This window comes from Chiroxiphia lanceolata, chromosome 8 (genome assembly GCF_009829145.1).
Source record: "Chiroxiphia lanceolata isolate bChiLan1 chromosome 8, bChiLan1.pri, whole genome shotgun sequence".
Lineage (NCBI taxonomy): Eukaryota > Metazoa > Chordata > Aves > Passeriformes > Pipridae > Chiroxiphia > Chiroxiphia lanceolata.
Window position 1 is genome coordinate 19,100,470 of NC_045644.1, and position 12,729 is coordinate 19,113,198.

General features: G+C 36.5%; 2 protein-coding genes across 2 annotated transcripts in view; one reads left to right on the forward strand and one right to left on the reverse strand.

Moving 5' to 3' along the window:
* MAPK8 (mitogen-activated protein kinase 8) overlaps positions 1 to 12,729 on the reverse strand; it is a 137,352-nt gene that overhangs the window by 114,607 nt on the left and 10,016 nt on the right. The gene's annotated exons all lie outside the window — the stretch shown is intronic.
* Positions 1 to 12,729, forward strand: part of FRMPD2 (FERM and PDZ domain containing 2) — a 73,766-nt gene that overhangs the window by 58,738 nt on the left and 2,299 nt on the right. The window contains exons 39-46 of the mRNA XM_032695359.1: positions 863 to 939; positions 2,990 to 3,078; positions 4,789 to 4,904; positions 6,785 to 6,933; positions 8,648 to 8,738; positions 9,837 to 10,171; positions 11,662 to 11,877; positions 12,146 to 12,208. Coding sequence (XP_032551250.1) covers positions 863 to 939; positions 2,990 to 3,078; positions 4,789 to 4,904; positions 6,785 to 6,933; positions 8,648 to 8,738; positions 9,837 to 10,171; positions 11,662 to 11,877; positions 12,146 to 12,208 — 1,136 coding nt within the window. The remainder of the gene's footprint in view (positions 1 to 862; positions 940 to 2,989; positions 3,079 to 4,788; positions 4,905 to 6,784; positions 6,934 to 8,647; positions 8,739 to 9,836; positions 10,172 to 11,661; positions 11,878 to 12,145; positions 12,209 to 12,729) is intronic.

Below are 12,729 nucleotides of genomic sequence, written 5' to 3' on the forward strand. Positions count from 1 at the left end.
CTACACCTCCTATTCTGTCTGGCAGACAATTTCTCTTCTGTGCTTATTCTTGATCAAATCCAGAAGCCTCTGCTCCCAGGTTAATTGTTATTAATTTGAGAGCACACCCATCTTGCAGAGGGCAGTACTAAGAGAGCTGACTAACTCTATGGAAAAAACTTGTGCTCTATGCTCTGCTCTATTGAATACTCAGAAATTAAATACTAATTAAAGCTGGGAGTGGAAGCAAGGATATAATATTACCAATAGATTGTGGTCCTCAACTTCCTATTTCTTTGAATACTGAAATGTTTCCTGTAATGTGGACAAACTTCAGTGGGAAGCATATAGAATTCCTCCTTCTGGCCTGCTGGTTACAAACTGGAGCCTCTGTTTCAAGTATTCTCAGTCAAGAAGACACCGCCATTGCTATTTTCATCTTACATGACATCGGTGAATTACACAGTTTCTGAGAAGTTTAAACTGATTTCCTGGACCAGCAAAACCCAGTGGTATTATAGAAGTACTGGCACCAAAGTTAATCTATGGTATTTGCCCCTTAGCACTGCAAAGGAATGGGCTGGGTTGGGGAGGGCAGATTTAAAGTCTGTTTCAGTTTTTTTATTTATAACTGCTGTTTATACAGGGCTGTACTTCAGTGGATCTTTCAAGTCTGAATTATGCTGGCTTCTTCAGTGGTGATACATGGCATTTGTGCTGTACTAACCCCCTTAGAGCATCCATGAAAGGGATATTCCATGCCAGTTTCTTGCACTTATCTCGGTGCCTCTTCCAAGGTCAAAGTCCTTTGATGTAGCTGTCAGAGAAGAAATGAATCTGTATTTTCACGCATTTTGTTTTGATTTTGCTTTCTGGAATTCAGCTAGCGCTGAGGAAAGTCTGCGAGCTCAACCTGTTTTCAGTTTCAAGGAAGAAGGCTCCAACCAGATGTGCAGCAAGGTAAAATTGGAGGAGTTATCAGAAGTTATTGGGCAATGTACTCATATGTTTGTTTACAAAATGGGTTTGCTGCAATGTGGGCAAGAACCACACCTTGTTGAAAAAAGATTGATGTGAGGGAAATGTGCTGCAATGACTGGAGCTGCTGACATTGGAGTGAGTCAGGGGATTCAACTGAAATAAGAGCATATTATTAATATAATACATATGCCAAACGGGTGGGGGGAAGAAAGGTTGCATATGCAAGTCTTGTTCTGATTCTTTATAATACTGAAATAAATAATTTATTAATTTTACTATCCTTTCAGTATTTCTAAAGTATATACATTAAAAGATTTCTATTCAATTGTCTTCCACTAATATTCATGAGTCCAAGGCATCTAAACTTCTTCAAACATGGTTATGTTTTGAATCTTAATAAGTCCACAGAAACATTCCACATCAAATTTCACAATATTTCTAAGTTTACAACTGCAAAGCCCCTCAGAAAATATGAGAAATGTAGGTCTTCTCAAATAAAAAAAACAAACCCTGATTCAACCAATATAATCAAACTAGAAAAAGTGATAGAAATCCTTGGTATGAATAAGCTGAGAAAACCTTGAAGAGGAATTTCTTTGAGGAGGTTTTAAATACTGTGTTGGAATGGGTGTTGGAACCAAACTTTTAGAGATAGGTGAAATTTAATATCAAAACAAGGTCATGTCTAAGATCTGACAAAAAAGTACACCCAAGAAATAATATCAGAAGTAGGAGACAGCGGTAGGGTTACAGGTTCCTTATCAGATCCCTGAGTTATAAGGTATTAAGGCACAAATTTAGTTTTAAAGTGGTTTTAAAGTAAATAGGGTTAAGTCTCTCTAGTTCAGCACAGCACATGCCTAACCTAAAGCACATGCTAAGTGTTTTTGCTGAATTGGTTCCATTAACTGTCTCTTCTTCACTGTTTCCAGTTTACCCTTAGCTGTCTCCTATGAATAGAAACTATTTATGCTTTACTTTGTAGAGCACGACTATCATCTACTCCAAAGATGCAGACTTTGAAAATGACAAACTACTGAAAAAATATATATGCAAAAAAAGAGAAGCAGTAAAATACCTTTCCTTTGCAAATTAAAACCAAAAATCAATATAACAGTCTCCAATCTAAATAGTCAGAAGGTGCAGAAACTGAGTAGATGGTTAATTCATGGTTAAATAGGCAGCTATGAATATCCCCATTCTAGTGGGGAAAAACATGCACAAAAATAAGAAAATATGTATAAGTTGTGGCTACCATTAAGATTCTGTGGGGCATTCACTACTTTATACTGTGTAGTATGCCAAGGCAGTTTCTGAGTGCATCTGGAATATTAAGCAAGGAAAGAAGAAGAAACACCACTTTGAACTAATATTTAAATAATTTTCTATCACTGTTACAGCTAAGGAACTTCTTCCACATACCAACAGCAGATGTCCTGCATCATTATTTAAATGCAGGACCTAGAATTACTTTCTAGGATGGAAAACCAACCACCAATACTATTGCTTCTACTGCATATGGAGGGTGATCAAGAGTCTGCCTTCTCTGTTAGTTGAGCATTTCTCCTGCAGAGCAGCTACATCCTATTTCTTCCACTGGCATCTTTGTATCTGAGATAAAAAAAGTAAATTATTACCAACAGTTCCATCTCAGATACTGAACACGTGCTTTCTGCTGCCAAGAGCTGGTGATGAGTGTGACTCCTGATTCCTGCGATTGAATTCTCTTTATGAGATCAGAGAGGATATAACAAATATGAACCTTTTCAAAGTTCATTCATGCATGCTAAGCTGTAGAGATGTCTGAAGACTGTATTGTTCTGAAACTCACAAATGCAGCTGATAGGGCTTTTTACTCCTACTGGATATTGCAATACATACTTTCTTCTGAAAGAGGAAACTATTTTCCCTTTCCTTCTTGAGTGAAGGACACATTTCTGTCAGAAATAAGAAAGAATGCTGATGAAAGTAACTATATTCTTGATGTTTCTGTGTACTGGTTTTTTCACAGCTTTTTCTTATTTGAAACCTGCAGGATCTAGAAAGTACACACAATTCTCTTCAAGGTCAGCTGGCTGGACAAGACTATAGGGATATCATCAGTAACATTTCAGACAGGTAAGTCTTTCAAATGAAGTAAAACTATTAAAATAAATAGTATGGATAATTTATGCTTATATTTCCAGAGCTGTCCTAATAATGGTATGCAAACGCACTTGTGCCCCAAATGACAGAAATACAGTTCTATTGGAATGCAGCTCCATCTGCAGCAAGAGAGGCTAAACAGCTTCCACACAATTACTAAGGCAAATGGAATGTAAGCTTCCAGGTGTAACAGCTCATGTGGAATTGCCTAAACCAGCTTTGGCCTTTCCAGCTGAGGAGGGCAGAGAACAGTGGTAGCACTGTCACCTCGGTGGGCAGGGTCCCCGTGGGTTTTACTAAGAGTTCCAAGCAGATCTTGCAGCCTGGGCTGGACCCTGCGGTACTATGGCTGTAACGATACAGGTGTTGAAGTCCAGACTTACAAGAATCCAGAGAATTAGAGGATGTTACTCCAAAGCAAGTACATAGTACAAGAAGGGAAGAATTTTACTTCAGATTTTAAAGCTTTAGGATAATGGGAAATCTAAGAATAATTGAGTATTGGTAATACATGGACGGTTTTATTACAATTATGCCAAATATATGAAATATGATCTTTTTTAGCATTTATAACCCAAATAAATGAAAAAAGGACAAATATTCACATTTAAAACAAAATTTTGTAAAACATTATTTGGTCAATCAATTAGCGATGAAAATCTTCCCTATCTGCTTGCAGAGATAAGTTTTTAAAGAAGTTCTGAGAGCATCTGCAGTGAACACAGACTCGATGCCCCTCACTATTATCTCATTGCTAATATAACATTATCTCATGGTATACCAGCTAATCATGTGTGATTATTTTTAAATTATCTTGCTCTGTGTGCAACATGCATAAATGCCTCTAATGGCTAATACAAAGTTATCATATATAGGGATAACAAATATCTTTCCTGGTTGTTTTGCAAATCGGATGATTTTCTGGGCCCTGTTCAGTAATCTGAATCTTTTTACTATCAGTATTTTCCAGTATTTCTATTTTCTTCGTGCAAAAGTTTTGTGTAACTTGGACATGCACAGCCTGCAATGGTTACTGATATTGGTAAAGTTGCTACTGATTGTCTTAGTCTCCCTCTTAAGTGTATCTTTTACTGTTTCTAACATTATGATCACACATAGGATAGGATAGTGTAAGACTGTGATATGCTTAAGCCTACTAAAGGGTATCTGAGTTAGTCAGTAGAGGAATATTTAAACCATGCTGCACATGTTATAGCTATATTCTGGATTGCAGAATTAGCTTCTACCTAAAACATATTCCAGTGCCCTACAATTTTCTAAATATTTTTGGAAAAATTAACACTCAAAGCCAATTAAGCTATAATTGCCTAACAATTGAAATAGGTCATACATGAATAATTGTCTATAACTGTGGGAAATGTTACTTCCAGTCAACTTTGAGCAGCTTTTTATCCTAAGTATGCTCTTATCTCTGAGAAAAAAACCCAACAGCCACCACATACAATACAAATAATAGTGTTTTTCACTAGCTATAGTTGTGAACAATACTCCAGACAAAATGCTCCTACTACTCCTTGAACTTATGTTCTTTAGAGTTCAGATTAATTCTTGAAAGTAGTTGCTCAAGAAAGTTGAAAGTGATCAAAAATATATTAAACCCAGAATCTTTATACAGTTCAGAGTACCAAAGCTTCTGCCACTTCAACTAATGCTGTTTTACAGGTCACAGAAATATGCAGAATGTGAAGGCTGCAGAAGAGAAAATCATCAGTCTGAGTCAGACAGCTGGAACAATGAAGATGATGTTATGCCCCACAGGATTCCTGTTCTACCTAGAAGTAACCATGCAAAAACTTCTTTTGTTTCTTTAACATTATAGCCCAGCTCCTCCATATATGTACATTGAGAACAACAGTAGTCCCTTGTGTACAAGCTAAGGATTTGCTCTTTCAGTCTCAAAAACCAGGGCACTCAAGACACAATTTTTACCACTTGCACATATGAAGGCATCTCCAAAAGAAGACATACAGCGGGAGCTCTCTTCTGTCTCCCTTACTGCTCTCATACAACTTTTCAGAAAAGTAAATTAAACACTTAAACAAAAATGCACAATGAAGAGCCAAATTATATCTCAAGACTTTCTTCCCAGAACCACTGAATTTCACTTCACATAACAACTTCACTAAAACCTCTAGAACTGATGTGCTTAAGCACATACTGAAGCACTTTTACAGCCTCTTCAACACCAGAAGAGTTTACAGAAAGAATCCGCCTAATTGTTCCTTTATGGAAATTAAACTCTTTCTGCCCCAGATGAGAATAATTTGTGAAAGGAATCAGACTCAGGATGCTGCAGTATCCCATAGATTATCTGAAATGCAGATCTCTCTCTCTCTGCTTCTTCTTGCCCTGTGGAAACAATGAATTGCTGATGACTCTTATCAGAAGCAAACCACAGTTATCTCCCTCACACTACCAAGCCATGCTGGAGAGCAAACAGAAAATTATAACTGATCTATCATCTACTACCTGCTCAGAGTTCAGGAGTTTTAAATTCCATTTGATCTGGAAGGAAAGAGAGGTATATGGGAAATAGTGTCCTCTGTCTGGAGTGGGGAATCTCTTCACTGGCACTCTTGAATAGCTAATAGGAACACCCTCACACTTGTGAGAGTCAGAGAACAGAAAGTGAGCAGAAAGTGTCTTAGAAGCTCAGGAAAGGCAGAGGAAAGTTGTAGCCCAGACAGAAACATAGCAAGCACAACACTTTTCTAACAGAGAAGAGTGAAAAGTAGCAATGATATCTTAAAAGAGGAGAACACAGCATTGCTCCTTGTCTTCAGCCTATAACAAACCCATGAAACATATACTCAGGTTTTCTTTGAGACAGCTGGCATGTTATTCTTTGCCAACAGTAGCCTATGAATAAAAAAGACAAATTCCGTAATTCCCCCACCTCAAACCATTAATATTTACCAAACAAGCTACTGTTCTTACTCAACATGGTAACAAAAGTTTTTCCAGTAGAGCAGTGATATTTCTGGAGAGATAATGTTTATCCATTTTCTTAATCTATTAAGTGTTGGATCAGAATAGGTACTTCAGGATGAGCAACTTAGTAAAACTGAAACCTGACTTTGGTGCATGAAAGGTAGTTCACATCTTTTCTTGAAGTGGAGTGTGAGATATGATGAGGAGAAAAAATATTTTCTAACTTCAGGAAAGAAGAATGTGCAGTGATTATTCCTAGCAGTGGGGTGTGGCAATACTAATTTTCAGGGAAGTGTTGGAAACATGAAGATGATTCCCTATGAAGATGTGGTCAGTCTCCTATACCACTATAAACTAGCATTAAAGTTTACAATTCAGCAAGAACAGTTTATTTAGAACAGACTGTATTTAGAAACTGTATGAGGCAATAAGTTGCAACAGTTGGATCTACCTCCAAATAACATGAAATGTAGTGCTGGTTGTATCCATGGTGCTGACTTATTCTTCTTTCTGCTGTGAACATAAGTAAGCCAAAAATATTTTCTCACATTTTCTCACATTTTGCTTCCACAATACAAGCATCAAAATGTACATACATACTCCAGCTCCCTAGTTTTTTTAGGCCAGAACCTTGCACTATGAACAATAATAATTAAAAACTTCTTGTTTGTTTTTTTTGTTGCTGTGTTTTGGTTTTGTGGTTTTTGTTGTTGTTGTTGATATATAGACAGAACCTTTGCTTCTGGAGATGAACTGACTCAGTTAATTAACTTGAAACCATCACGGTCTGGACTAGATCCAAGGACTGGCATCACAGGTCTTATTCAAGGCCTTCAGTTGCGGATTGAGAATCAAGAGGTGTTAAAGGAGTTTATGGTAAAGTGCGATTCCTTTTTAAGATCTAACTGTTTAGCACAGCTAAGAAAGTGGTTTTTAATAGCTTTCTGCATACTGTATGGGAGATCAACTTGTATGTCTTTATTCAATCCACTTTCCTTGAGAATTATTTCAGCCAGAATGGGGTTTCTATTCTGCTGTTTGGCAGATACTACAGTATGTGTATCTTCCTCTTTCCACGTAGGTCAGGCTTACACTGTGCTCTGTCCAAAGATACTGCCTACGTGTAATGAAAATAAATAACACACAAAAGTAGAGTATGAATCACTTTTTCCTAGACTGATTTCCCATTACCCCCTCAGCTCTGCTGAACATCTGCCTAAGAACTACCCCAAAGGCTGCACTAAGCAAGAAATCCATGCTTCCAGGGATTCACTAATGTAGAAACACTTAGTTGAAAGGAAAATGTTTCACACAATGCAACAGTTATCCACGGAACTCATTGCCACAAGATGCTAAAAAAGTCAGGAATTTTGTGAAATTAAAATAAAAAGTAATGTAACTCCCTGGGTGATGAAAACACATAATTACATCTGATGGCATTTAAATAATGAAAAAATGTAAAATTAGGAAGGCATATAAAATCGCTTATTTCAGGGCATAAAGAGAGTACTCAGTTATCATCAAATTCCCAAAGAATAGATTCATAACTCTTCAACACAGTGCTGAATTTTCCCTTAAAGATGTACCAGTGAAAAGGATGTACCAGTGAAATGGATTGCTGCCACTTTTCCATAGTAATTGCAACATTATCAGTTTCTTTCACTTGCCTTTATATCTCTGACTTTCTGGGTACAAAATCCAGCAGGCTCAAGTGTACAGGATTTGCTGACTTTCCCTGAAGGCTCAAGGGCACGTATTAATTTCCATTCATTCCATTCTATTCCATTACTGATGTAGGTATAGCATACTATGAGCTGAGTCACATGTCTGCACGTAAAGATCTAATAGGGAACTGGTTACTAAAGCCAATGGATATTTTATCTGAGTAAAACCTCTAGTAACTGATGAAGGTGTTCAAGAATTGTAACACGTATTTCAGTTCATATAGACTGTATAGCAGCATAATGTGATGGCTGAGCATTATGCAATGCATATCAAATAGGTACAAGAGTAAAAAAAAGTCAAGGTAACTCAAAACCGTAAATGAAATGAACTTCCACATTTCTGCTTCCAACAACAGTGCATTATGTTCCCCTAAATCTACTATGAAGTACTTAACAACCATGATTTGCACTCAGTACCATTGATGGTGTTCTCTATATTAATCACTTTATCACTGAAAAGTACTCACTGTCATTATTGCACTGCTAATAGTGCAACAGTTAGTGCTTTAGTCAGTAGGTTATTCATTATAAATGCTGACATTTGGCCGAGACACTATTCCAAACATCTATCATACAGCAATATACAACAGGGATTTGTAATGACAGAGGATGAGGATGAAGGTTGGAAATCTCACTTGAAAAGCCTAGAAATGCTGTTCAGATGCCTAGAAATGCTGAAGAAAATATAAAGTAACTTGAACTCCTTGCCTAGGAGTTTAGAGAATGGTGTACTGATATTCTTCTCTAAGAAGTCTATTTGCCAGTCTTGGGTCATATACTGCAGTAAAGTTTGCTCACACTGACACTGTGAAAGTTATCTATAGAGGATGTGAACATCATGGATTGACTATTTCTTTTTGATCTAGGCTTTAGAACATGTGAAACCAATAGATGAGTGCAGAACTGGCAAAGCACCAGAAAACCGGCATAAAAACAGATACCAAGACATTCTTCCATGTAAGTATGCATAGTAACAAAAACATACACTGGGTAAACAAGGACATCAGAAAACAGTAAAACAGTTATAACACTGAGACGTAGGAGGTGCAAATCTCACTACATCCTTAGTCACGGAGAGCTTCACTAATAATGGAATTATTCATTATGATTAATGAGATTTTTCCAAAAGAGATAGAGTTCACATAAGCATGTCTGCATTGTACACTATGTAATTATTCAAAGTATCATCTTCCACATGGCAGGACTTGGTCTGGTAGGGGACTAGTTGTCTTGGTGTTTCCTTCCCTTGTTCTCGGAGTTACTGATCTACATTTCTGTGGGCATTGAATTATACCATTTCTTTAAATCTATTTAAATGTACAGCTAAATCTACTGCTTGTGACACAGTGGAATTCTGAAAAGTACAGTGGAAATCATGAAGTTACGTAACTCTTCAAAAGATAAAGATTCTTCCAAAAGTATTTGAAAACATATTATCCAAGCAGCCCCTTCAGCTGCTCAGCTCTGATCAGAGTCAGAAACAAATTTCATCGCTGATGAGAAGTCATTTTAGAAAGAGGATTTGGGCCCAAGCACTGAATGACTGCTATTAGCCCAATGATTCCCTGAGAGGTATCATGACAGAAAGAAAACACTTTCTGAACACTTGATGTCTTTGTAAATTGCAGCAGCAGGACAACACATGCAAAAATTTGTAGCACCTCTATTTATCAGTGAATGCAGTATATATATTCTTAAAAGTTTTCCTGATTTAGAACACCAAAATCCAGTGTCAATATTCCTATGCAATATATTAAAAGCAGCACTGGATACACTATGTCAAATCACTGTCAAACAATCCCATGGTAATTAGAAGTCTTGTCAGAGTATTACACAAGGATCTTAAGAGAAATAAAGCTGTAGTGAACCATACAATTTATCTGTGGAAATTCCTATTAGCAGTGATTAATATCAGTGCTACTAGTCAAATTCTATTCTAGAATCCAGAGCTGTACTTTGATGGAGAGACTGAGGTTCCCTATCTCATGAGTGCTGGAGATGGTAGAACTCCATGTCAGATTCACAGTTCAAAAGGATCTTTCTGTTTCTGTACAGATGATAAGACACGAGTTCCTCTGGGAGAAAAGAATGGCTACATTAATGCAAGTTATATTAGAATGAAGGTTGGAGAAGAGGAACATTTTTATATCATAACCCAAGGGCCTCTGCCATCCACTATGGCTGATTTCTGGCAAATGGTCTGGGAGAGTGAATCAAATGTGATTGCCATGATGACAAAAGAAGTGGAGTTAGGGGAAGTCAAATGTCACCGATACTGGCCTGAGCCTCCCAATGACTCTAAAGACCTGGCAAATTTCCATCTCAGGCTAGACAATTACCAGATTCTGGAATACTTCGTAATTAGAAAAATAGAAGTGATCAACAAGCAGGTAAGTTGAGTAGACTTATTACTTCCATATATGATGAAATTGATTATACATTTAAAATGAGTAGATACCAGTAGTACTGCTTGATTCTTCCATAACATGTGCTTGGATTTTTTAGGAATGTAAAAATCTGAATAACAGGCATGAATTTAGGGTTAATGAGATAATATTTCTTTGCTCATTCCACAAGCAATGGATCTGATATTACAGACTTTTAGACAAGAACTTCCAAAAATGAGTCCTCTAACAGTCACAGAACTGGTGTGTTTAGTGTTTTGCAGAATTGCTTATGATTCTCATCAAATCACATCTGTGCCAGAGTAGATTCATATCCTCTAATGGTGGCTGGATGGAAAGAGGGGAAGAAGGTGGTTTTCATCCTAGAATTTAAATCAAACGATACTTTTTTCATTCATCAAAAGACATGAATACATGTGAAACTATGAATCTAGCAGCAAATTTTTAGAAACTTAGCAAATACAGAATCCAGGTGTAAGAACAGGGAAATCAGGGCAATTATAAGTCTCTCAGTCTTGCCTCAATAGTAACTCTGTAAAATTTTCTACAGGACACATATTTAGTGGAATAACGAAAAGACTTGTACCTGTGCCAGACTAACTTGGTGTCTTTTCTATCAAGATAATTTTTCTATTTGAGGAAAAGACAATTCACCATATGCTATTGAGTGTGAAGCAGAGTAAAGCATTTGATGAGAATCTTTCCAAAAGATGGGAAGATGGTGTGTTATATGTGATTGTTTAAATGACAATTTTAAGTTTGTTATGTTTGTACTGGACCAATATCAAACTACTACAGAAAGCTATTGGTTTGTTTCAGCAGAAATCCATATTTGCATTCAAATTCTTCTGATAGTAAAAATCCAGGTAGTTCCTTAGCATTAAGCTCAATGTGTTTTTTTGAGCTGGCAACAAGAAGTATTGACCTAGGACCATTCAATTAATATCAGTCTTTATTTAACCTACATTTTATTTAGTATTGTAAGCATTTTTTAGTTAGTTTTCCTGTTGGGTATCTAATCACAAGTCATTCTTTTATGTCTGATAGCCAGAATAGCATTTATGATCTTAATATCATGGCATTCATATTACTACCCTTCTATTAGTAAGGCTTAATTCAGCTAAAATAACAGTTTTAGCAAACAGTACTGTAATGTTCTAATTTAACAAATGTTTTTGGTTTTTTTTTTTTCCTTTCTAAACAACAAATGAGATAACTACATCCTTTGAAGGCAACAGAATAACTTCAGTGTCACATCAAAATCATATGAAGTAAATTTCCTAGGCTTGTGTCTTCTGAGTGTGTTACTGGAAACCTAAAGAAATCTTATTAGAGCCAAATATAAAAAGCTGAAGAATTTCAGGGTACACAAACAATTGACTAAGAATGAGGCTAAAGGAAAATTTTTAGTGGAATTCCTTGAAAATTGGTTTTAGGACCAATAATTTTTAACCTTTTTGGTGTCTCTCTTCCAGACAGAAGAGAAGCGCTTTATAAGTCATTTGCAATTCACCACTTGGCCAGACCACAATATTCCCAAACTGGCCGAGCAGCTTGTAAAATTTATTTGTCACATGAGAAAAGCTCACAGTACAGGACCTATTGTTGCTCACTGCAGCACTGGCATTGGAAGAAGTGGAGTTCTGCTGTGTATTGAAATTCTGCTCAGCTATATAGAAAAAGATTTATGTGTAAGTATCAAACAGATCATTGTTGAGTATTGTAAACTAGTATGGATGTCAATAGCATGGGGGGGGCATCTTAGAACAGAGTAATTCCTCTTAGAATTCATCCTAACAAAACCGGTGAATAAACCCAGCTTTTGTTTCGAACAACAAAGTTAATAAGTTAATATACTATCTCTAAAAGAAGTGAGTCACAGCTTCCCCACCTGAACATGCTTAAATCTTTCTTTATAATTTGCATGTCAATGAAATAAAAATTGTTCTCTTCCTATAGTTCAACATCAAGCATATAGTGAGGGATTTGAGAGAGCAGCGTTTTGGCATGATCCAAACTAAGGTAAGTTCTCAATATTCAACTAGACTATGATTTTTAAAAGCTCAATTAGTGGTACATATCCACATGCTTTGATAAATCTGGGGCTTAAAATATAATTTTAGTGCTCTCATTTGTGGAAAATAACAGCCTTCCAAGCAAGTGGTGTCTAGTTTAAAATATAGAAGTCTGTCCTTTACTAAATAAGTGAAATAAAAGCCAAGTAGTAGTATAGTACAGATAAAACATACACCTCTTTCTGTTTCTAAAGCAAGAAGAAAAGCAAGGATCACAAAAACAGTGAGATACTATAAACTCTACCCTGCAAAATTGCAGCCTTCAGCTGAATTCTTGCTATTGCTGAGTTATCATCACCAAGTAAACCCTTCTACTGCTGAGTTAAAACAATGCCCAAAAAGACTTTTCATGCAGGAAAAGACAAGATGCAGCTAACTCAATTCAGAGAAAACAGGTGGTGGGAATAAAAGCAAGAGAAGACTAGGATAAGTTCTTCCTTCCATTTTAGCACATGCTTTGATACATTT